This window comes from Meriones unguiculatus, chromosome 3 (assembly GCF_030254825.1).
Source record: "Meriones unguiculatus strain TT.TT164.6M chromosome 3, Bangor_MerUng_6.1, whole genome shotgun sequence".
Classification (NCBI taxonomy): Eukaryota; Metazoa; Chordata; class Mammalia; order Rodentia; family Muridae; genus Meriones; species Meriones unguiculatus.
Genome location: NC_083351.1, coordinates 35000217 through 35024846, shown reverse-complemented (window position 1 = coordinate 35024846; position 24630 = coordinate 35000217). Strand labels below are relative to the sequence as shown.

At 49.4% G+C, this 24630-nt stretch overlaps 1 protein-coding gene across 4 annotated transcripts in view; it reads left to right on the top strand.

Annotated features, from left to right (window-relative positions):
• The window catches only part of Pax5 (paired box 5), a 184451-nt gene that overhangs the window by 78349 nt on the left and 81472 nt on the right, over positions 1 to 24630 (top strand). For 3 of the 4 annotated variants that reach the window (XM_060379851.1, XM_060379850.1, XM_060379849.1), the window contains 2 exons: positions 16768 to 16824; positions 22359 to 22488. In XM_060379851.1, the coding sequence (XP_060235834.1) occupies positions 16768 to 16824; positions 22359 to 22488 (187 nt within the window). The remainder of the gene's footprint in view (positions 1 to 16767; positions 16825 to 22358; positions 22489 to 24630) is intronic. The other variant, XM_021645981.2, reaches the window with a different exon arrangement.

Genomic DNA, 24630 nt, shown 5'->3' with positions numbered 1-24630 from the left:
GAAAAACACATGCAGGAGTGCATGGGGCAGCGTACATGCCATGGCACCCAGGAGCCTCAGGGCTGGGGGAGTCACTTCCTGGTGAAGCAGTGGCTTTCAGCATCCTCTCTTTGATGGTGTGTGTGTGTGTGTATGTGTGTGTGTGTGTGTGCGTGTGCGCGTGTGCGTGCTTTCTTCGAAGGTTCTGTGAACAGCACACCCTTCAGGGTACCTCTGTAGGATGGGGTGTATGTGTGTGTTTCTCCAGTACCTGACCAAGATGCTTAGTAACAACTGAGCAGTCACAGTGCCAAGCGTTGGTCTAAACGCTTCGTATACCCTAACTCGTGTGATACCTTCAACAGCCCTCTGGGGTTGTTAATTCTACAGGGAAATAGTTTATTTCCTAGACAGAGTGGCAAAGTGACTGTCTAAAAGTCAAGAAGCTAGCAGCTTGTGGTACTGAGATTTGAAAACTGCTTGTGTTTTCTTATTCCACTGGTATCTGAGAGTATTGGTGGAATTTTCTGGAAAGAACAACTGTGACCTTTGTACCCTAAAATAAAAGTTACTATTTTCTGTTTGAACTGATATAAATAACAATTCCCTTCGACCATCTACTTGATTTGTTTATCCTGACAACAATTCCGTGTTGGAAGATCTTGGAAGCAGCTCTGGTCAAAGCCAGCTTTCCAAAGGGAGTTTTATTTCCTTTGTTTTTTTATGGCGGTGACAGGAGTGTGCTTACATGTACCCCAAGGGTCCTCCAGGCTTCTGACAGTGCTAAGTGGGTAAGGATCCTAAGGCCTTGTCTGCAGCTCTGTGTTGGAGAGGATCCAAGACACTCTTGTACGGACACTCTCTGGCCGTTGTCCGTGGATGGCTTCAGACTGGCTGTCTTTCAGGCTGCTCTCTAGTGGCCTCTCCTAGCTGAGTATTCAGCTACCTGAAGACACAGCACCTTAGGCTCATGCTGGGCAGTGTACAACCTCTCTGTCTTCCACTTATTCTAAAATCTTTCAGCCGAGTGGCAGGGCCACCCTCAGTGTTACTTCCACTAAGCTGCACTTTGAGGTGACCCCTTACCCCAGCTGTATGAGGTTACCTATGGGAATCATCATGTAGAATGTGCCAAGTCATGTCTCAGTTGATTTTTAGGGAAATAATGACCAAGAGAGAGAGAGTGACTGGACTGAGAGCAAATCAGAGATCCCTAAGTAATATGCAGGTCACGTCTCACGGGCTCCATGAAGCTGCCCATCAGTTTCTCTTCTCTGGGTGGCAGTGAGGAGGACCAAGTGTGGCTTCTGTAGGGTGGGGTGTGTAAGCAACTTCATAAGCCTCCCGTCTTGATCCTGGGGGTGTGGGGATCAGGCCCATTGAGAGTGTGGCTTCTATCCCAGCTCTAACAACTACAAATTTTGGGATCTTGGCTATGTTAGGTAGCCTGGCTAAGTCTCAGTTTGTCTACAAAATGGACATAATGAGAGTCGGCTTTCTTGAGGTGTGTGGGATTTAGCTGAGAATCTGTTTGAAGTAGAGGGACTATGCCCACCATGCAATGTGCATTCAATGCTGACTACGGTTATTGTTGGTCTCGCTTTAAAGTTATACTGTGTTTATCTTGTGTGTGTACATTTGTAGAGTCAGAGGAGAACTTTCGGGAGTCTGTTCTCTCTGCCATGTGAAACCTGGCTACCAAACTCAGGTCATCAGCCTTGGTGGCAAGTGCCTTTACCTGTGGAGTCATCTCACTGGCTCCCTGCTTCCATTTTAGGCTCTGCTTTGGGCCTTCTTTTTTCCCTCTATGCCTCTCTATGGTTTCTGCGGGATGTGCGCTCCCTTCAGCCTTTCCTGTAGAGTGGGAAACGGATGATGGGGCAAAGAGAGTGTTACAAGCTTGATGGTGTTGAATAGACACTAGGACTTGTCTCTCTCTGAGTCTTCTCTGCCTTTATGGTACAGGGACTTTCATCATGAAAATTCTCTTGAGATAGCCTCTACCCTCACTTCTTGGACAGTGATCTTAGTTCTTTCCCTCCTACTAAGTCGTCTGCAAAGATGTGGCATGCCTGTGTGAGCACGGGGAGGTTGAGCTAACTCACACACTCAGCTACATCTCCAGGAATGCTGAGGGCAGCAAATGCAATTGGCTCCACTGTAAGACCAGGTTCTGGCTTTTGAAAGTAGCTCTAGGTGTGTGGACCAGGCCCGTGCCCTGGGGACCAGGGGTAGCCATTTGAAACGCAGACTGGGAGGTGGGGCCGGAGCTACTGCCTGTGGGTTATTTATGAGCCAGTCGGGTGGACAGTGTGGAGCATCTGGGCATACCTTTGACTTGCGCCCACCTCAAGGCCATGTCTCTGGGAAGGCATGTGTAGTTTTCCTGTAGCTAAACCAGAATCCTACAAGACCATGTGGCCCTGGTCATATTACTGGGAGTGCAGAGAAAAGAATGTGAGTCCAAGCAGTTGTGGCAGGGAGAACTGAGATGGAGAAGAATGAAAGGAACTAGTAGGGCTGGGGTGTCTGCACTGTAATAGCCCCTGCCAAAAGGAAGCAGAAAGCCCTGAGTGGGACAGCTGGAGGCTTGATGTGGAGGAGGGCTCCGAAACTTCTGTCTCCCTCTCCCCCTTGCATAAATTTCGGAGTCTCTTGCAGCCTCACTAGGCCAGGCCTGCCCAGTTGGTTACGACTTCTCACCCCATCTGGTCCTTCCATGCTCACCCACTCAGGGGAACTCAGGCTCCCACCACGTCTAGCAGCTGTTCTGCTGAGAGCCTCCAGTGCAGACAAGTGTAGCATCACTATCCAGGATAAAATTGTGCCTTGTGGCCAGGGTATTCTCTGCTCAGTTTCTGCCTGTGGAAGTGAGGAGGTGAACAACAACAACACCCAAGACAAAAGAGCAGGAGCTGCAGCTCCCATTCTTCTGGTGAAGCAAGTGAGACCTGAGAGACCCAAAACATGGGTGCCTCTCCCTGGCATGTGGTGCTTTTCTTGAAACCTGAGTTCTGATTTGAGACCACCTGTCACCACCCAGTGTCCCTAGAGCAAGTGCTCACACTCTCCTCAGTTTTCACCTGAAACTCAGGGAGGTGGGAATGATGCTCACAAGTCCCTTTCAGCTCAGGCACTGTCTGGAGCAGCACGTTAGATCCAGGAGAGAGCCTGGGCTCCTTTCCTGAGCCCCCGGGGCACACAGATTCACGTGCCAAGTGTCCACTGCTGAGCACATTGTCCTGCAGGCTCCTGCCAGCCAGATTGGGTGAGCCAAGGGACATCATGACAGAGGGGTCCTGCAGGACTGTGGCCACAGCAATGGCTCAGGTTCAGTCCAAATGACACTTGCTGGTTGCCACTTACCTATATAACCTGTTGTTTTTAGCTGCTGTGGCAATACCCTTCTGTAATCCCGGGAGGTGGGAAGATTACAAGTTCAAGACTTGCCTGGTCTATATATTAAGACTCTGTCTCAACTCCCCACCCCCAAATGTATAAATACATAATATGGGTATGGTTTTTGCCAACAAAATGACAAAAGTTTCAAATACTACAAAATGTATACAACAAAAATTAAGTCTTGCTGGGTGGTGGCGGTGCAGCCTTTAATCCCAGCACTTGGGAGGCCGGGGTAGATGGTTCTCTATGAGTCTGAAGTCAGGCTGGTCTACAGGGTGAGTTCCAAGTGAGACTACAGGTCTCAGGTGAGACAACCTGAGCTACACAGCAAAACCCTGTCTCAAAAACAAACAAACAAACAAACAAACAAAATTAAGTCTCCTTTCTCCTTTTTCCCACCACACCTTCTTTTCACTTTAATATTTATTCATCTATTTGTTTATTTATTTTGCTTCTGGGGGAGAGTCCTGTTATTAGTTGCGTCTGTATTTTAAGGACTATTTATGGGGTGAGAGGTGAGGGAGACATCTCTGTGTTTGCTGTACAAGCACATGGAGTTCAATCCGATGAACACGTGAAAAAAGCCAGACACTCTGCGAAGAAGAGGATCCCTGAGACTGGCCTGCTCCAAGCCAGTGAGAGACCCTCAAAACACAAAGAGAAAGTTGCCTGAGAAACAACCAAGGTTGATCTTTAACCTGCAAATATACAGGAAACACACACACACACACACACACATATTTTAACAGATCTTGCCTTGGGTTTATTTGTAAAAGCAGCGTAGGATGCTGGTCATCTGCAAATAGCGTGTAGCCAGGTGTGTCACACCAGTCCATCTGTGTTCACATTAGCAGAAGCCTTTCCCATGGGGCCTTCACAGAGGCCTGGGCACCTTTGGGAGCCTGAGTTGGGGCTGCAGCCTGGGCCTTGGCTGGAGCTGCGGCCTCTGTCTTGCTTTGAACCTTGAGCTCTAGCCTACGATTCTTAGCCATGTAGCTTTGAATCTGCTTCCCAAGCTTGGGGTGCGCATTGAAAGCCAGGCAGCTGAGTTTGCCGCTGCGGCCCTTTGATATCTTGGGCTTAACAGCCACAGGCTTCACAGGGGCCTTGATGGCCTCCTCTCAAGCACTCACTGCCTTTGTGTTGTTCGCCTGCATCTTCTTCAGGCCTTTCTTGTTGTGCTTCTTGGTAAACCCCATGTTCCTCAGGAACTTGGGGTCCATCCCTTAAGAGATTCGTATTTTTGTGACTGGGCTTTCTTGATGCCATTTCTGTGCCATTTGCGGACCTGGTTGCGTGTGGTGTGGTTCTTAGACTTGGCCATGTCTGCCTGGAAACCCGCAGCTCCACAGTGCCTGGGACCGGAAGAGAAACAGGAACTATATTTTTTAATAGACATACAAGCGCATATGGGCACAGATGGCCCTTGACTTACCACAGTTTGACTTAGGACTTTTTGAGTCCATGAAGGTGTGAAAGCGTGTTGGCACAGCCCTTGAGGGCTGCGATACCCAAGTGTAGAGTGGGCTTCGTGACAGACACTTTTACCTAAGCGCAGGCTCCAGCGGTGTTCTAAGCATGGCTAGGGGTATTTGGTAGGGCGGGGCATTGGATGCACTTTGATTTCTGTTATTTTCAGTTTATAGTGGGTTTTTGGGGGACACATTCCCAGTATAAGTTAAGTAGTGCATAGATCTCATAGTTTGGTGAGGGCGAAGTATACATGCAAATATATAGTTAAGTCTCTCTCAATAACTCCCTTTTTTCCCACGAAGTTCTTATTAGCAAATATTAATCATGTATAATAATGGGTTTCATTGTGATAGTCAAACCCTCCCCCTACAGGGTGTTTGTCTGAGAACGGGTCTCTCTCTGGCCTGGAGCTTACTAGGCAGATCAGGCCGGCCTCAAACTCATGAAGACCCACCGGTCTCTGTCTCCTGCACGTGGGAGCTAAAGGCGCGTGCCACCACAGTCAGCCTGCAGCTGATCGAGTTCCCCATTGTCCTCTCTTGTTATCCTTCCTCTTCCGTTGAACACTTCCCAAGCATCACAGAGTCTACTTCTTTGTCTCTACATAGCCTCAGGAGCCCTGCCCCAGCCATGATGGTGAGCCGACAGGGCCCAGTCTTGTGCAGGCTGTATGCAGGTAAGCGCAACCACCGTAACCCCCTCCTGTGGAGCACAGATGGTAGCAGGCTATTTTACAGTGTTGTACTTCTACTGTGTTCTGCTAATGAGCATTTCTTGGGATTGTCCACATAAACAAAACGCTGCTTCTTAGGGCAGGTGAGATGGCTTAAGGGGCAAAATCACTTGCTACTAAGCCTGACCACCTGAGACCTCCACATGCGTACTGAGGCACTAATACACACACACACACACACACACACACGCATGCACGCACGCACGCACACACATGCATGCACATGCGCACACACACACAAAATGTAAAGAAATGCTGCTGCTTTTCTCCTCCTTTCTTTTTTAATTTTAAAATGGAGTTTCATATAGCCCTTGCTGGCCTCAAACTTGCTATGTAGTGAGCCTGGTCGTGAACTACTGATTCTCCTACATCCAACCCCAACCCCTCAGTGTGCACCACTGTGTCCAGCTTTGTTTTATTCTTTTTAACAACTATAAGAGTATTTTACTGTGTGAGGTATCACCGCTCATTAGGAAATGTGCCATTGGCTGCTTCTGATACTTTTCTTTTTTAAAAAAATCCGTGATACGCTTTCTTTCCCGTATTTGTTTTTTTTCTATGAGAGGCTATCCTGGCAGGATTTGCTCTTCGGGGTGGAAAGGCTGGCTTGCTGAGTGTGCACGAATTATGAATTTTTTTTTAATGTTTCTGTTTGTTTTTGAGACTGTAATTTAATTCCCTTCCCTTCCTACAAACCCTCCCATATGCCCCTCCCTGTTCTCTCTCAAATTCATGACCTGTTTTTCCACCATTGTTGTTACATTCATATATGGGTATGTTTATACGTGTATATTTCTAAACGTAACTTGTTGAGTCTGTATTTGTTTTTGTTTTCAAAGTTGACCATTGGGCACCGGGCAACCAGGTAACGTGTTCTTCCTCTGGGAGGATCACCTCGCCCCACCCCAGCTTTACTCGGTTGCCTTAGTGAAGGGTTGAGGTCTCATGGGCTTTTCCTGTCCATTCTGGCATGTTTGTTGGTGTTGTCCTTGTTCAGCTCATGTTTGGGCAGTCATGCTGGTGAGACTTTATGGGCATAGCTTCTGATGTTACTAGGAGACACAGTCTCACAGCAACCCCAACCCCGATCCTCCAGCTTACAGTCTTTTTGTCCCCTCTTCCTCAGTGTTCCCTGGGTCTTAGGTGTAGGAGTGTTTTGTAGATGCATCCACTGGGACTGGGCTCTACAACTCTGCATTTTGCTTGATTGTGGTTTTCTGTCGTGGTCTCCATCTGTTGCAAAGAGGTTATGCTGGGTTGGTAAATTAGCAGTTGTGGATTCCCCTCTGATAACCGTGCTTTTGTTAGCACTGAGTGGTTGGCTAGGTTTCCAGTACCAGGGATGGTCTCCCTCTTGTTGAGCTTGTCGTAAGTGCAATTAGAGAGCGGTTGGTTACCTTCAAGGTATGTGTGCCGCTGCTGTACCCGTGGCTTATCCGGCTGTGTTGGTGGTTGATGTGGTCCATAGGTGTTGCCTCTGGGGAGGACTGCTGGTTGCCTTCCTCCTTTGGAAGCTTGCATGGTGCCTTCCGACACCATCAAAATCCTCAAGGAGGAGGCTGGCAGGTCAGCTCCAGCTCAGAGGTCTCTGGGCCCTGTGTCTGAAGAGTGTGAGGGGTTTACGTTCCGCCTTTGAGGGCTAGCCAAGGGCAACAGCAATAAGCTCTATGTTCCGGGGCTCTCTTAGAAAGCCCTGCTAACACATCAAAAGAGAGCTTCTCTTTCTGGGATTGGGATTTCGTTAGGTTTGGTTCTTGGAGGGAGGATTATCAGACCAGACGAGAAAAATTCATTAAAACTATGTATGTTGTTTTTTGTTTTGGTTTGTTTTTTTTGTTTTGTTTTTTTTTTTAGGTAAACAGTTACTAGCATAATTCTTCGTGGCATCTTCAGACATCATATTGTTGTTTTGCCCACCTCCATCCCTGTGCTTGCCTCCCTCCCCTCCCCCAGGAGCTTCTCTCTCTCCTTTTCTCCTATCAGGACAGTATGAATTTTTAAACATAGATTCAGATTGCTTTCCTAAGAGGTTCATGCCCCTGTGTGAAAAAGGCCTGACCCTGCACACCACGGTTTCAGCCTTTTGAGTCTGAAAGATGAGAAATAAGGTGACGTGGTTTTAATTCATTCTTTTCTCACTGTAAGGGAAGTCTTCCTCAGCCTCACCCCCAACCCCACCGTGCTGCCATATACTTTAGTTTTGGAAAAATTGCTGAAAGTTTTTAGAAAAGTTGTAAAGGTAGAGCATCTGGTTCTTATATACCTCATACCCAGTTTTCCCTAATGTTAATGCCTGACTTAGCCACAGCTCAGTTGTCAAAACTAAGAAAACAATTGGCACAATACTAAAAAAATAAACTCCAGGCTTTCATTTTTGAGTTAAACTGTGCACATTTTGGTGAAAGTAAGGTTTGTAAAGGTTTGTAAGGTTTGTAAGGTAAAGCTGAAGATGGGGCTGCACGTACCAGAGCCCCTCTCTCTTCTGAGCTCACAGACACACCCTAAAACCTTCACACCATACCTAGCACTTTGAGCACCCAAGGGCAGAAAGGCTGGATTCCATGGAGCAATGATTACTGCTCCATGATTTCTTTCCTTATTTGGGGAAACAAGTGCAGCATCTGTCGTTAAATGTCCTTGTTGCTGTTCCCAGCGAATGCCCAGTCCTTCTCTGGTCTGGAGACAGCCCTAGGTTTGGTTTGTTGTACATCCCACTAGAACTTTCTCAGGAAAGCACGAACTTCTCAGGGTGTTGTCAGGGGATGAGAGCGGCTGGAGAGGACACGGGGACCCGATGGAGAAGCTCCGTTCTCCAAACACATTATGGATGCTAACTTTCATCCTCCCAACGACAGCCAACCTGTTGTGTAAACAAAGCACTTTACCACGCACCTACAGTTCCCTCCCCGTTAGCACGTGGAGGCAGGTGGGGACCTGTGCATTATGTCCTTCTCAGGCTGAGGAAGGCGAGGTGTGCTTGTTCCAAAGCTGAGCTGGTGCTTGATCTGGCTTCTGGGCTCCTAAAGAGCTCTGTGTGGTCACCCTGAACATAGTCCTCGGTTTACTGCTCAGGACTGCTTTGCATAAGCACTGGCTCAGGTATGTTCCACAGATGAGAAGCTGATGCTTGGAGAGGTGAGGCCATGGGTCTGACGGGAAGGACTGGAGTTCCCAGCCAGCCGTAGGCTTAGCTCTCCTGCTGGCCACTGCCTCATCCGTATGAGTGCTTTTCCTCAGGCACAGCTGCCCGCAGCACAACATTGTCTCCTGGGCATTTCTGAGGTGCTGCCACCACATACCAGCTCTTCTGTGCCAGTCCAGAGTGGACTCCTCCTTAGGAATGTGCCTCCGCCTGTCTTTTTAGCTTGGTTCCGGGCTCTTCTTGTTCTCCCACCACCCAGCTACAAAGAGCCCCTTCTCTCATGACACATCTTCAGGGTAGGTACAGAGCAGATGAGGAGGAGCACTATGGTAAAGCAGCTGTCCTGAGGGAGCTTCCATTCTCCTGGAACAAAGTTGGCTTCTGACCCAGAAGCCTTGAAACTCCCGTGGCTCCAAATCCTGTCCTCCCTCCTGCTGAACCTCGTGCCTTTTCCAGCTGCTGTTTTCTGGGACAGAGGCACATTTTAATGACTGTTCTAGAGGCTCAAGATGTTTCCCTCTGGAGGCCTGGTATTCTGCAGTGCCCAGTATGTCGCTGCAGGCTGAGGGCAGGTCCCCAGGCTGTTCTTGGGGCTCATGTGCAAATGCACGTGATTTACCATGCTTCGCCGTGCCACATGTCTTTAAAATTACAGTGCCCATTTCCTGCTGAAATAATTTCCACAAAGAGTGGCTCCTATTACCACAAGAGGCGTGCAGACGTCATGATTTATTATTATTTATAGTCCCAAGGCCTTGTTTATGCAAGACGGGTTAGGTGCGTGCGATAGAAATGCCATTATGCAAATGACATTGAATGTCCTTACTGCGCCTAAATAATTTTTGTGTTGGACGATTAAACCTCATCTGTTATTGATATGGGCTGCAGTCGGGCTATTACAGAGTCCCAACAGTACTTACTCCCAGTAATGGGAAAATTGAGAGAGAGAGACCAACACAATTGCCTCAAGTGGGCTGTGATGGTCTGGATGGAGCGAACACCTCTGAGGCCTGAGCAGAGAGAGCCGAGGGCTCCCCGGGATAAATAAGGCAGGCAGCGCAGGCAATAAATTAAGTCCGGGTTGGAGTGGGCGCCTTGGAGGATTTGCGGCCCCTCCATCTTGTGATTTAGCTATTTGATTTAGCCAGGGGACCAGAGCTGAGGCTGAGGGAGATGCCAGGGTGGAGGGGAGGGACCAAAGGTGGCCCTGATGATGCTGGGCATCCAATCTGCTCTGCCCACACTGCTCCTGCGCTCTCCGGCCCGAGTGTGCTCTCGCTCACACTCCCACCCCTCCTTTTTTTTGACACAGCTGTGAAGTCCCATTTTGATCAGTGTTGATAGCTTATGAATTCCAAAATTGACAAAATTTACAGAAAAATGAGGATAATCCATCTTCCTTAGCAGCCTGTCAAGAGCTGGCCATACTTCATAATCTCCAATTACAGATGCTATTTTCCAACATTTACATGCAGATATTAGAACCAAATGAAAATGAGAAACAAAGAGAGAATGGAAATGCAGCTATTTATATGTATAAAAGACAAACAGGTAAATTCAAAACATTTAGATTGGATTTGGGGGTCCCTCTAGGAGGCTGGAAAGAGACAGCCCGGAGCACAGGGGGTTTGAGAACAAAATGGTATGACGCGTGGCCTGCCTGGGGTCTGGCACTTTGGGCTAAAAATGGGAGTAAAGGGCACACGTGGAGTCTTCTTCCAGGGCCTGTGACACAGACTTCCTAGGAGGACAAGTTTAGAACAATCCACATTTAATAGGGGTAGGGTAGGGGACCAATCTGCCATTGGGGTTGGCATTTTCTCCCAGGCAGATATGGAAAAGTCAGTCCATTCTGACGGCAAATGCATAAACTCCCCTTGACAAAGGGACTCGGGAAGGTGCCACCGCCCATTGTCAGAAGGACTCTGGCCAGGTGTGCAGAGAGTTGCCGATAACTTTTCAAACGAGATATAAATAATAAAGTGAATGGGGGGCGAAGGAGCTCCGAGAGATGGATCATCGCTGCTTCCTTCTTGAGGCTAATCTGGCAAAGAGAGGAGGGCATGGGAGGCAGCTCTGTGATGAAAATGTTCTTCCCATAAAATTGAAGGGAGAGCAGCCGTGTTGCCCTCGCAGCTGTATGTGGCACCGGCTTCTGGAAAGCGGGGATATTAATTAGCACCGCTTTGGATTAAACTCTCCCAACCATGTCGGACGGTACGATTTTTCTCTTTGTGAGCTTGACACAGGGTGGCAAGGAGAAGCTTGCCTGGGTTTCTCGGCCTCCTATTACGCCATACTTGTCTTTTATTTGAGGATCAGTTCTCCTCCTCTTCTGGAAATGAAATGAAAATGAGATATTTGGAGGTTTTGCCGGGCAATTGGGCTCAGAGCCGGTTTTATTCGATGGATACAGGGATTGAAGGTGGGTCTCAGTTGCCTTTGGCTTGATAGCTTTTGTTTGTTTGTGCAAAGCTTGTTTCCAGCCAGCATGCTTGCATTATCTGAGCCTTGATTTGTAGGAAAGAGGTGGATGAAATAAATCAGGAAGCTAAATGAATGTATCACTGGAAGGGGAGCAAGGCGTGCTTTAAACCAACTCAAACTAAGCCTGTAGGAGACGTGTGTTTGTTTACATATATGGTCTCAAGGCAAACGGCTTGCTTGTTTAAATAAATTATAGGCATTAGCCCTGAAAATAATTATTATGCTTTGTTTCCTGTTCCGAGGTGCAAGCTTCATGAAATTAACACATAACTGCAAAGTGCAAACAGTGTGTAATGAAAATCAGAGGCTCTTAAGCAAGCTTAACCTTGACAAAAGGCACATAAGCAGAAAACACCGTTGTCACTGAGCCCACTTTTCCTCTACGATCAACTCAGCTAAAATTTGGGCTTCTCCGGAAATGCTAAAACCTGAGGCCAGCCAGACTCTCCTTCCATAAGCTTCTAGTGAAAGTCAGTGCGTCACCCTCAGTGCAGAACAGAGTCCGAGAGCCAACTAACGGGCAGGCGCCCAGCTTTTCCTTAACGATTAACCAACGCCACACCCTTTTCTCTAGTGTTTCCCAGGAGTGTTAGATTAATTGGTGACGTTGACATCCAGTCTGAGTGTTCCTGTTCTTTGAATTTATCTTGTAGGAGTTTTCTGAGGTCCGGGGTTATACCTCAATGGTAGGAGGCTTGCCTAGCATACACGCAGCCTTGGGTTCAGCAAACACTACAAACAAACAAATCATGTAGAAGCTGCTCATTTTAATAGGGAGACTATGCTGAGACTGAAGAGACAGATTGGTAGGTTAGAGTGCTTGCTGCTCTAGCAGAGGGCCTGGGTTTGGTCCCTCCACCCACATAGTAGTTCACAACCTTCTGTAATTTCAGTTCTAGGGGATCTAATGCCCTCTTCTGCTCTCTGAAGGCACTGCATATACCTGGTGTACATAAACTAGCATGGGCAAACACACGTAAAAAACATAAATTAACAACAACAAAAAATAAGTGAAGAATAAATGGTAACGTTAGCAACATCTGTGGCTGGGCCAGTTGAAGAGTATTCTGTTTAAATATTTTCTTTTTAAAATATTCAAAAATTGTGTGGTTTGCTATAGGCGCACATGTGTGGGTATGTGTATGGAAGGGTGCATTTGAGTGCATTGCCCATGGAGGCCAGAAAAGGGCGTCAGATTCCCGGAAGCTTGGTTTAGAAGTGGTCATGAGTCATCCACCACAGGTGCTAGGACCTGGGTTCGCAAGAACAGTATGTGCTCTTAAACAATGAGCAACCTTCCCAGCCCAGACTGGGGTACTTTCCAGAAGAGCTCACTGTTAAGCCTGAACCTGAGGGCCAGAGAGACAGGGCTTGTGCAGAAGTGGGGGTGGGTCCTGAGGGTTGAGGTTTAGTTAGCGGTAGGTTGAAGATGCTGTAGACCAGCAGTTCTTAACATGCGGGTTTTGAACCCACGGGGGTCACATGTCAGATATCCTGACTATCAGATATTTAATTATGATTCATAACAGTAGCAGGATTACAGTTATGAAGCAGCAACAAAATAATTTGATGGTTGCAGTCACTACGGCAGGAGGAACTGTATTAAAGGCCACAGCGTCAGAAGGTTAGGAATCCCTGCTGTCGACTGGGAAAACTCATACTTGGCCTTGCTGCTGGCACTCCTTCCTGCTCTGGGCTGCCACGCTTTACCACAAGGCAATTTGGAAACAGTAAGGAGCATAGCCTTGGGAGTGAGATCGTGGATTTCATCCCTGCTCTGATGCTCCTCAGCCTCGGTGTCCTCGTCTGAAATAGGTCAGGGCTAAGGACAGTGTCTGGAAGCTGTTCAGTATCCTGGACTTTGGAGGCGTGCTGCTGCCGGGATGGCTTTCGCACATCCCCGGTTCTTGGCACCTGCGCCTCCTTTTCACCAGCTGTAAGGGGGTCAGTAACACCCTGCAGGGTTGTTGGGAGGATTAAACGAATCAATACCTTTTAACCTGCAGCAGTCCCGTGTGTAGGAAGCATGCCAAACGTGCAAGCTATTTCCGGTTTTTAAGGTGTGTTAGGATTTCTTTGAGATACGGCAGAGTCCTCTAAACTGAAGACCACGGATCTGTGTTCATGTGTGTTCATGGCTTTCTTAGTCTTCTTTTTTTTTTTTTGGAAGCTTCATCACAGTTTCTGTTTGGCCTAGAGAATCTTTGGTGGCAAAGAGGGCATTTCCTTCAAGGCTCCCTGTGCTTGCCTTCGCAGGGAATTGCCTGATAGGAAGTCTGACAGGGAACAGAAGGGGCAGAGAAGTGGCCTTCTGACCTAACCAGGGAAGGAGAGAGGGAGGGAGGAAGGAAGGAAGGTGGGAAGGGGCATGGTTCTTATCTGCTCTGCGGCAGCAGGGCTGATAGAGGGAGTCAGGAGAATGGCCTGCTTCTACCCCACCTCTACTCTGATACTTCTTTCTTAGAAGGGAAGTGTTGCATTGTCATTTCTTCATTGTCCCAGGATAACCTCCCTCTCCTCTTCATAGCTGGAAAGTATGAAAGAGGATGAACTGTGGGCATCTTGGGATAGCTCCTCTCCTCCCTTGCCAGCAACCAGAGGATGGGCCCCCCTCTCATCCCCTACCTAGGCCTCTTCGTAGATAAGAGTCCTATGTTTCCTTGAGAGGGATGACCGTCCCTGCTTATTGCTAGCTTTTTAGCAGAATGGGATAAGTAGGCTTTGCCATGGGGAAAGCTGTGGAATTAGGCTTCCTATAGATGGAGAATTGTTTCTGGAACTTTCCTTCTCCACCTAAGGGCCTGGAACTAACTGATCATCATACAGGCAAGCAGAGCTAGAGCAAGCCCAAGCCTCCAGGGTCCACCTAAGCACATTGCCAAGGCTGGCTGTGTGGTAGCGGAGTTACCCCTGGGGAAGTAGCCAAATCCCTTGTCACCAGGACACACACTTGATGAACTCTGAGCCCCAGATAGGGGCTGGCACCTAACCTTTGGGGCCTGAGCCTTAGGGCCCCACCTAAAGCCTAGCAGAGGCCAGGAGGAGGGAAGGATTCTCCATCACCTTGCTGAAAGTTTCCCCGGAACAGAAGGCATGCTGTCCCACTGTCCACTGTCCTCTCTGAGATGTCCCTGCTTTTCCCATGCCACCTGGAAGCCTTTTGGGGTGTGCTGGGGTTGCAGAGAGCAGGCACAGACAGAGGCGAAATAACATCATCTTAACTAGCACACGTCTCCTTAGAAGCCCTTTGCTCTCCTGAGCATCCTTGCGACCCACATACGGCCAGAGCTTTAGAAGGCCAGGCAGATGGAGTGCTTGCCAATCCTTCCCCCTCCCACGTACCTCTGTAAGTGAGTTGAAAGAACTTTGATGTCACTTATCCTCCCTTTGACACTGTGAAGCCCTTCTGACACCACTGGCAGACCTTGGCCACAGCCCTATAGCGTCCATTTGTTCCAGGCATTTGTGCCATCTCTGAGCTGGGTTGGAAGCTGCTGCTGCAAAGATGAGGGGACCCAGTCCCCCCTTTTGAAGATGACACCCTAGATGGAGGATGGGGACCCCAAGTAGTTGAGAGCACAATGATGAGTGCTGTGAGCTTGGTAGAGACCCACACACCGAAGCGCTTTAGGAACGTAGAGGAGAGAAATCAGGGAAGACTTCCAAGGGGAAGGAGGCCTTTCAGGATTCTTGACGATTCCTGCATCTAGTTAATACTAACTAGCACTTTGTAGATGATGGATACTATTGCTGGTGTCATTCATAGTCTACATTCAGCGAACAGTTTATTTTCAATTTTTGATTCATTTTTATTTAGTTAGGAGAGACAGAATGCCTGTTGGTTTGGGGTTGTGGATTTTTACAACAAACTTAACCTTTTGTTTTGAGATCATTGTGGACGCACATAGAGTGATGCAGAGGCAGCTCGCTCAATTCTCGCCCACTTTCCCACAATGACCTCACAGCTGGGCATGGTGGCCGGCAGCTGTAGCCACGACACCTGTGGAATCAACTCTGTGTGCGTGCCTCCACTTTTTAGCAGCTTCATTGAAGTGTTTTTCACCGTAACATTTTTACTGTTGTCCTGTTCAGCGGGTATTTTTAAAAGTTTGTTGTTGCTCTTGTTTGCCTGTTTGTTTGTTTTTAAAAGGTGCTTAGCCATGGGGAGGGAGGGGGCAGAGAGACAGAGACAGACACACACAGAGAGACACAGAGAATAGAAAAAGATCTGTCCTCCCAAACTTGAGTTCTTATTACCCCCCCCTCTTCTGTGTTTTCATGCCCCTCCAAATTTGGTCTAATTCCAGATAAGAAAAAGGAGCTGAGAACAGGAAGTGTGTGAGCATGACACCCTCACTGGCATGAACTTTGAGGGACTGGGGCAAGGTCAATGCCTGAGTGACATCCCTGCTATAACTCTGCCTCTGACCTGGTGTGAGGACACCTGGGCCCTCCTGAGCTTCTTCCCCACATCTGCTCACACCCCGGAGTCTCAAGGACGTAATGGACCTGCCGGGATGTGGCAGAGAGTGTGCCAGGCAGGAGAAAGGCCTGAGGTCTTCCTTCCCCTGAAAGGTTTGGCGTTCACTGCGCAGTCCCTGAAGGCAGCAGCTGGGCTGGAGGGGTGGCAGCCTGGAGGAGCAGGGCAGGCACAGGGGAGATGAGCCAGAGAACAAACTCCTGCTGTCCTTGGCCTCTTGGATGCTCTCATTATGCCACACGTGCTCAGGGACTGCTGGTGACCTCTCCTGTATCACTTACTTCCCCCTTGCTGGTACCAGATACCTGAAAACAGCCAGTTAAGCAGGGGGGGATGGGTTCATTTTGTCTGAGTTGGGAAGGATGTAATCTGTCCTGGCAGCTAAGGCATGGCGGCAGAAGGGCGAGGAGGCTGGCTACACAGCATCTCTAGTCAGGATGCAGAGACATGAAGACAGCGCTCAGTTCGTTATGGACATGGTCTCACTTCACTACTAACGCTTGAAACAAATCTTTCAGAGATTTCTTTTAAAGACATTAAGTAGAGTGTAATCGCCCCATTCATGACAGCTGAAAAGTTAGCAAATTCCTTGATGCGGTCAAGTACAATTTTCTATTATATGTCATGACTTTTTACAGTTTGCCTGGATCAGGGTACATATTGAATTGATTGACACATCTCCGAGTCCTCTTTAGTCCGGGGGATCCCTTGCCTCTCTTTTCTCACCTTGCAATTTATTTTGTGAAGATGGAAATGGTATTTTTGTCTTGTGGGCCAGTGACAACTGTATAGAGTTATCAGCATTACAAAGAAATTAGAGGCCCTGAGGTCTCTCCTCTCCTTCTCCAGCCTCCTCTGGGTAGGGGTGGAGGTGAGCAGGTGTCTGGTCCTTCAGGATGGGAATGGGTGTCCTGGCAAGGGCCATCTGAGGCGGAGGACCCCAGCAGGTAGCAGGGCAATCCCCGGCCAGAGCTGACTGTCAGCCTCAAACTCTCGTCCCCATGCTGCCCTTCACTTCTCACTGCCCTCCTTCTCACGTGTCTGTTTCTTCTCTCCTCCATGCTATGGCAGTGGTGCCCGGCGCTGAGGAGACAATACTTGGTGCAGCCCCAGGCAGTCCTTTTCCAGGTAATTTCATAGGAACCCAAATGAAAACATCCAGTGCACACTTCCTTGGGGCACGGGCCTCCGAGTCTGTTGCCAGAAATCCTCACCCTCTCAGTATTTGGTCTCCAAGTCGCTTTCCCTCTCACAAGCATCCCGCAGGCAGGCAGAAAGGGTTTATAATGAAAACACCATTTCACCCCATCTCACTTGCATGGCCTTTCCCTTGAGAACTGGTCTAGGAGAGACTGAGCTGGGACCAGGGTCCCATGTGGTCACTCCCAGCTCTGTTTCTGTCTACTGTTGGGCCAAGACTCCAAATGACAGATGAAAATGAAGCACACTGACCTCTCTGTTCCTCAGAGTTCTCACAGCAGACAAGGTGGCTCTTTGTATCTTTGTAACTCTGGCGTCTGGCGTTGGAGAGAGTGAGGCCAACCATGAACTGGAGCCCACTGTCAAGGAGGGTGTACCGTCCGAGCTGGTGGTCATGACCTTTGAGGCCTTAGGGGAGTCTGTGGCTACAGGCAGAGGGAGTTTTGGCCTCAGCTGTTTGTGTGGGACTGGGCGGTCTGTGAACTGCTGACCTCAGTTACTGTTTCTTTCCGGGTCACGGGCAAGGACAGCGGCAGGAGCTCTCAAGGGAGGGAGCAGGAGCCTGTCACGAAGCCATGACAGCTTCAGACAGACGTTGAAGGGCTCAGAGAAAGAGAAAGAAAATGGGGAACACAGCTGGGGTCTGTGACTATGGGTGGCTAGGGGTGGCTGGGGTGGGGTGATGTGCCCAGGGCTGCAGGTCCATCAGCACACACTGTGTGACTGTGTGTGCCATCCACGCCCCATTGGCTGGCCCCTCGGCTTCCCGAGTAACAGTGCTGCCAGGAAGAGAGAAGCACCGAGCGCGCTCTCTTCTCGCGCTCATCTTCGCTCTGTCTCGTCTTCTTTTTACATGAGCCTCTCTCTCAGGCCCAATTTTTCTGAACAAAGGACTTGATTGAGGTGGTCTGAGCAGTAAATGATTGTACGTATCTAAGTCTGCCAGGAAAAGTTCAAATCCAACATAGAGCAAAAGGAAGACTGCTGTCCCAAGGCCCAGCAGCATTGTGCTGTGCTGCTGGAGCACTGAATTTGACTGAGCTTCCTGCCAGCGAAAGCAGAAGGGGATATACAATAAGTTTCTAGTTAACAAATGAACAACTTGTCATGGGAAATAACCTCTTTCCCCCCACCCCCAGCAAGTTATGAGAGGAATGGGCAAGAATTTGAATATTCTAATGGACAGTGTCTCCAGCGGTTAAAAAATAAGTACCTTTGGTACTGCTCTTCTCTTTCATTGCCTTTGATAAAGGCGCTTCCCCGGAGGCTTTGACTGACACTGGACAGGGACCTGGCTTTCTCCTCACCTGGCTTCATGAGAAGTGTAGGCAGGGCCTGGTTCCATAGCACTTGGAGCCACTGTTTTAAAACTTCCTAGTTAATTCTTTTGTTTTTCTGCTTCTGGGCTAGGATCTTACTATGTAGCTCATGCTGGCCTGGAACTCTGGATGCCCCTGCCTCAGCCCCCTGGGTGCTAGGATTAGAGGCAAGTGCTGCCATTCCTGGCCCCCAGGAATTTCTTGAGATTTGTATTTCGTTCATGTATTTCTTCATTCATTCAAGCAATGCTTGGGGATGTGTAGGGAAGCCCTAGGCACCGAAAGGAGAGAGGCAAACAGCTGTTACATATGGAGGTGCAGTGTCACAGTCGGATGCAGAACACCACATAGTGGTTTCTTCGGTTGGATATAGCGCCAGGAATGGCTTCACCAAGGAGCCATTTTTGAGCTGGGTTTTATGGACAGTGTAGGATCTCTGTACTGAGATGGACCGTCCAGGCAGAGACAGGATGGAGCCTGGAGTGTTGAAGGCACAGTCAGTCAGCCGCGTTTGTGGAAGCTGGGGAGAACGCTGTAGCCCTTAAAGCATGACAAGCATCTCAAGGATAGCCTTGGGGAACAATTGAGCATCCACACAAAAGGAGTGTCCTGCTCCCGCAGGGCAGAACTGTGGAACCCAGCGAGACAGGCTGGGGCCCTGCTGGGCTGTGACAAAGCTGTGAGGACCATTGCCCACGAGCCTAGGCTCTTTAGTGAGGTCCTTTCTGCCTTCTGGAAGCCAGTGCTACTTTAGTGAACGGCCTGACTGGCCTTCCTCCCCTCCCCCATCTGAAAATACCTAGTCTTGTAAACCCAACAGTTAGAGTGACTCATGCGCTTTGTCTGACACTGAACAAAATCAAATACTGGAAATTTAAACCATGAAGAGGCAGGAAATCCCCCTCAGCCACTCTTTCTGAGATTGGCTCTGTCTCCAAGAGGGGGAATCTCAATCTTCCCTCATGGGCTCAGCTGCCTGCCATGTCTGCAAATAGAGTCCTTGGGGCTGGGGCCAGGGATGGGCATGAGGGCAGTTCTGACCTTCGGCTAGAGTGCTGAGGGCCTGGAGGAGCATTGCTTGCTGCTCATCCCTGTAGCGGTAGAAGGGGCCCCTCGGGTTCCAGTTCCAGCTGCCTACCTTCGAGCCTTCTCCCTCAGACCCATCCTGACCTGGCTTCCTCCTTTTCTCCGCCTCTCAGCCCTTCTCAGCCGTTTCAATTGGAATGATAGCGCTTGCTCAGCTTGTCCCCAGAAACCCTTTCTGACCACACCACAGCCCATGAGAATGAAAGTCTGTTTTTCTCCATATTGGATGGACTTCCTGGGTCTGTACATCTTCCTCCAGGAGCTTGTGGAGGCTCTCTTTGATCTCACACACCTGCATGCATTCCACAGGTCCTAGCATGGGTGAAGTGATGCCCGCTCACCCTGCTCAGGCCTCCACTAGGGAGACACAGAAAGAGGAAGTTAGGACCCATCCATGTCTGGGCATCCGGGAACTCTACAAGGTGCCACTGCAAAGGAGACCTTCCCAGAGCACATCGGAAGAGGCAGCAGCCTTGCATTTGTGTTTGGTCTCAGATGCATTCTCAGCAAAAGTAGGAGCTTGGGCGTGATCAGCTCTGTCCCACGGGGAGAAAATCTAGACGGTGACCTTTCCTGACAGCTCCCTGCTGCATGGAATGCAGGCATACTCTTCAAATGCGGCTGTCTCTGACTCACAGCAAGAAATGTATTTTCCTCTCTACCTGCTGATATGTGTGTGAACCATGATTTACAAAATAGGGCTTAACTTCTCTAGCCGTGGTCTCTGTTCTATTCTTTCTAATTCCATTACCAATTTGCTGGGGATGTAGCTCAGCTGGTAGCATGCCTGCCTGGCATGCATGAAGCCCTGAGTTCAATCCACAGCACTGCAGGAAATTGAGTGTTATGATCCGTGATCATTATCCCAGCCCTTGGGGAGGTGAATGCAGGAGGATCAGAAGTTCAAGGTCATTTTCAGCTACAGAGTAAGTCTAAGGCTAGCCTAGGCTATGTGAAACCCTGTCTCAAAACAAACGACCCTAAAATAGCAAACTAAAAAGAAAACAAACCCCCAAACTCAACTTTAAATAGCTGGAACCAACTGTTTGATTTCATCACTGTTATGGGGTGGGCCTCACAGTTGAAGAGTCATTACGGTAACCGTCAAGATGCTGGGGTGAGGCGGACCCGTGTTTGAATCCTGGCTGTGGTGCCTAGGTGTTGTGTGCCTTTGAGTGCATTAAGTTCCTTCCAGAATGGATGTCTCAGGCCTTTGCATTGAGAAATGGAATAACACAGGGCCCTTCCTGAGCAGAGCTTGAGGCAGAGCTGGGAAGTCACAGTTCTTGAAGGCCAGACACAAGGTGTTCTCTGAAAATCAGAAAGCACTTCCGGGGGAGCCTCACGGTGAGGCTGAGGGACTGCAGGCCCAGGTGTCCTGAGGTGTCACTCACTGAGGACAGTTCAGCCAGAACCCCCTGGCCTTATCAATCATCTTCCAGAGAAGGCTGATTCATGTAGCAGGTAGCAAAGAATCCCGAGGCCAACAGCAGGCCTGGGTACTCCAAGAGAGAAAGAAGCCAGGCTAGGGCCAGGTCTACCTGCACCAGAGACTACTAGAGAGCTGCAGTAATTAACACGGTGTGCTATTGGCACAGGGACAGATAAATAGACCAATGAAACAGAATCCCGGGCTAGAAAGCCATCCGTGCACATATGGAACCTTGATATATGGGTAAGGAGATGTACAAATCAGCGGGGAGAGATGGGCTCTTAATAACCAGCAAGGGGCAACTGGTTATCCATTCAGAAATGGGGAGAAGGAAGAAATTAGATCTTTACACCAGACACAAAAATCAATCCTAGGTGGATTAGAGGCCTAAATGCAAAAGGCAAAGGCACCTAATGTGGTCAGCTCCAGGTCCTGCCCAAACTCCCCAAGCACAAGCATGGCCTCATGGGAGAGAGAATGGGGCCTCAGCTACAGTGATGTTTTTACACGGTAGCCCATCACAGTGAAGACAGGAGCAGCCTAAGTCATCTTCCCATCCCACCTCAGCGCCTCTTTCCCCGGGAAGACTTTCCTGGTGACCATTCCCCAAGAGGCATGTGTTCTAATCCACCTGTTGGCCTTGCCAAGCGGTGCCTCAGAAAAAAGCATCATTTTCCCAAGTACAAGAGGAGCTCCTAAGTCACAGGCCTACTCACCTGCCTACAGCTGCTTGCCAAGTCTATCATCTTGGTCAGACAGGGATGTGACCTCCGTTGGCAAGGCCAGGCCCCCACCAAAACTTGGCGCACACAGCCAAATTCTTTAGCTGTAGCATGGAGATACATTGTTCATGCTTACAGTCTTTCCTTGAATGGGAATGGCCAAGCTGATATCTTTTCTGCCTTCACTTGAGGCCATTCTGCAATGGCCTCAATGTCAAAGAAATGACTCATCACAGGCTTGGATTTCATGGGCAGCTTAAAGAAAGGGACATGACTCATTGCCCAGAGCATGGGTTTGTCGTGGTTTTGGTAAATCTGACGTCTGTACCTGAAATATTCAGCACACAGGTGTTCACATGTTTCCAGAATCCAAAAATCACTTGTCAAACTGTGACTCAGTCTGCTCGAGGTACTGAATTAGGACTGTGGATTTGCAGTCTCCCAGCCCCTGGGTTAGGATTCTGCCTGGCCTACTGTGGACACAATCCTCCTCCTCTTGGACCCTGGTTTGTCCCTGTGAAATGAGTCTGGATTCCCCAAATTCCTTTTTTAACACTTGTTTCGGGGGTCTCACTCTGTGGTCTTGTGAGTTCCCAAGTCAGAAGCAAAGCTGCCTCTGCCCTTGGCAAGTAAACACCTATTTCGGCCTCGCTTGCTCCATACCCTCCCTGGCCTCTGGAGCTGAGCCCGGGAATCTGACTTGACTTCTTGTGAAGCTGTGTGGATTCCTGCCCATTTCTTCACCTGGGAACAGTGGTCATTTCTGGATACGTGTGCTGCTCCATTGAGCTGCATTTGCCCTTTCGGCCTGGGTTTCCCGGAACTTTCACGGACAGACCATGGCCTTGCATCTGATCAGGGTGCCTCTGGGCTCCATGCTGAGATGTCTGCTTCCTATTTCAGACCACGGAATATTCGGCCATGGCCTCGCTGGCTGGAGGCCTGGATGACATGAAAGCCAACTTGACAAGCCCCACCCCTGCTGACATCGGGAGCAGTGTTCCAGGTCCACAGTCCTACCCCATTGTCACAGGTGAGCACACGTAGACCGGGAATGGGGGGGGGGGGAGGAGAGAGAGAGAGGAGAATGCGTGTGATGTGGGAAGTTGTTCTTGGTGCTTTTGGACATGACTGGCCTCTGATTTAATGGGAGCTCAGGTCAGATGGCAGACTGCTGGGGTCACAGGCTGTGGCTGAGGTGTGACATGGCTACATGATGCTCCAATAAAACTAGCAGAGAATAATGCCGAGAGAAACAGGGATCATACTGTCAGAACAGCCCCTGCGGTGGGTCCAGGTGCTCAGAGGTCTGCAATTTCTCTCTCTCCTGAGCCAGGAAAATCTGTTGGTTGGCACCAGCTTCTGGGAGTAGAGGGACTCTCTGTAAGTCATCATTGGCATTTCAGATTTGCAAGCAGAGGCTGAGGCCAGAAGGGCTAGGAGGTTCTGGGTGTATGCCAAGCAGCTGTCTTTCCTGGCAGCCTCAATTATCATCATCACTGTGAAGATTAAGAGTACAGGCCCTCACTGGCAGTGAGGTTCAGCAACAGAGCGCTGCCAGCAGGTGCTGGGCCCCGGGGTTCTCTCCCCAGGACAGGCGCACGCACTGCGGGGTTCCCACCTGTTGTGTGTCAGCCATGCAGTCTTAGAATTCCAGCTGTGGTTTTCTGACCTGAATGCCGAGAACAGTGACAATGGCTACTGCACAGGGTTCCAGCGAGAATGACCAGGTTTCCACACACGAGGACCTTGGACTCTAGCTAGCACAAAGTAAACACCTAGCAAGGGTATCTGTTGTGACTCCTCGGAGCCCCCTTGCCCTGGTCACAGTAGGACTTGCTGCCACAAGGGGATGCCCTTCTCCAGCCCAGCTCTGGGAAGGTGTCTCACCCAGGATTAAGAAGGGTCTCCAGAATATGGAACATAGAGGCAGAGGGGGCTCCTGACCTATACTTGGGCCGGAGCCTGAGATCTGGCCAGAGATGGCAAGATGTCCCTCTTGGTTGATGGACATCGCCTGGAAGTAGTGACAGAGCCAGAAAATCCTCCTATGTTAGAATTTGAAGAGGAGGGATGGATGAGGCAAGATGTGAGGCCCAGTAGTGACCAGACTGGAGGCCTGTCTCTGAGACCTAACAGCTAAATCAGCACTGAGGCTCAGGCTAAAACCAGCTGAACCCTGTTTGCAGGTCTGGGTACCACATGAGAACAGACAGAGCATGAATGGCATAGTCCTCGGTGCATCTAAGATGGGGCAGAGCCCACAGCCCTCTGAGCCTCAGGGAGGAGGGGTGAGGGAAGGGTGCCAGCCAGTGAGCTCCAGCTGGGGGCTCCAGCCATTGAGGTGTTTCCTGAGGTCCCCTGCCCGGATTCACTAGGGGCCTCAGTAAGAACATTCCCATTACTCAGGCGCAGAGGTCAGGCTCAGTTGTGCCCACTGGCTGGAGTAAGGAGCTAAATTAGAGCCACTTGTAGTCTCCTAGAACCCCTGTCCTTGTTCTCAGGAAACCACAGACAAGTAGGGAGGTAGAAGGAGGGAAGGGGAGCCAGCCTGGGCCAGCTCAGAGTCATAACCTCTGTCCCTTCACTGAGTGTCAGGCCCTCTCTGGGGAACTCAGGGGAACACCGAGAGGTGCCTACTGTTATCATGTCAGTTGCATACATGAAGAAACAGCCTTGTGGTGATGCTGTACATGCTGCCTGAGGTCACAGCCAGTGAGTGGCAGTGCCACACTCAAACAGGGCCTGTGTGCTGTTCCTATACCACGAAGACTGCCAGCGGCCCCATTAAGGACCGGTTGGGTAGTTTTTTTCATCTGTGAAAAGTTCCTGAGCACTCAGAGTTCTTGTGATTCTCAGATGAGCTCTGAGGGGAGACTGCGCTGCAGAGGGAAGGTTTGGGGCAGGATTTAGGAAGTGGGTTTAGGCACATGTGTATTTAGGTGGCTAACAGTCCAGTGAACTCTGAGGCCAAATCTTGTCTGTGGAAATGAGAAGCAGGCTCACTAGACAAGTCTAATCTAACCTTCAGATAAATCTAATTAGGCTTCGTGAGGCTTTTAGAAATGTGAGCCAAGATGTAAAACAACAACAATAACAACAAAAACAACCTAGCTTTCTGGCTTCTCAAAAGCTAAGGGTCCTATTCGGTCATAGCAGATTGGGGCTCAGCGGC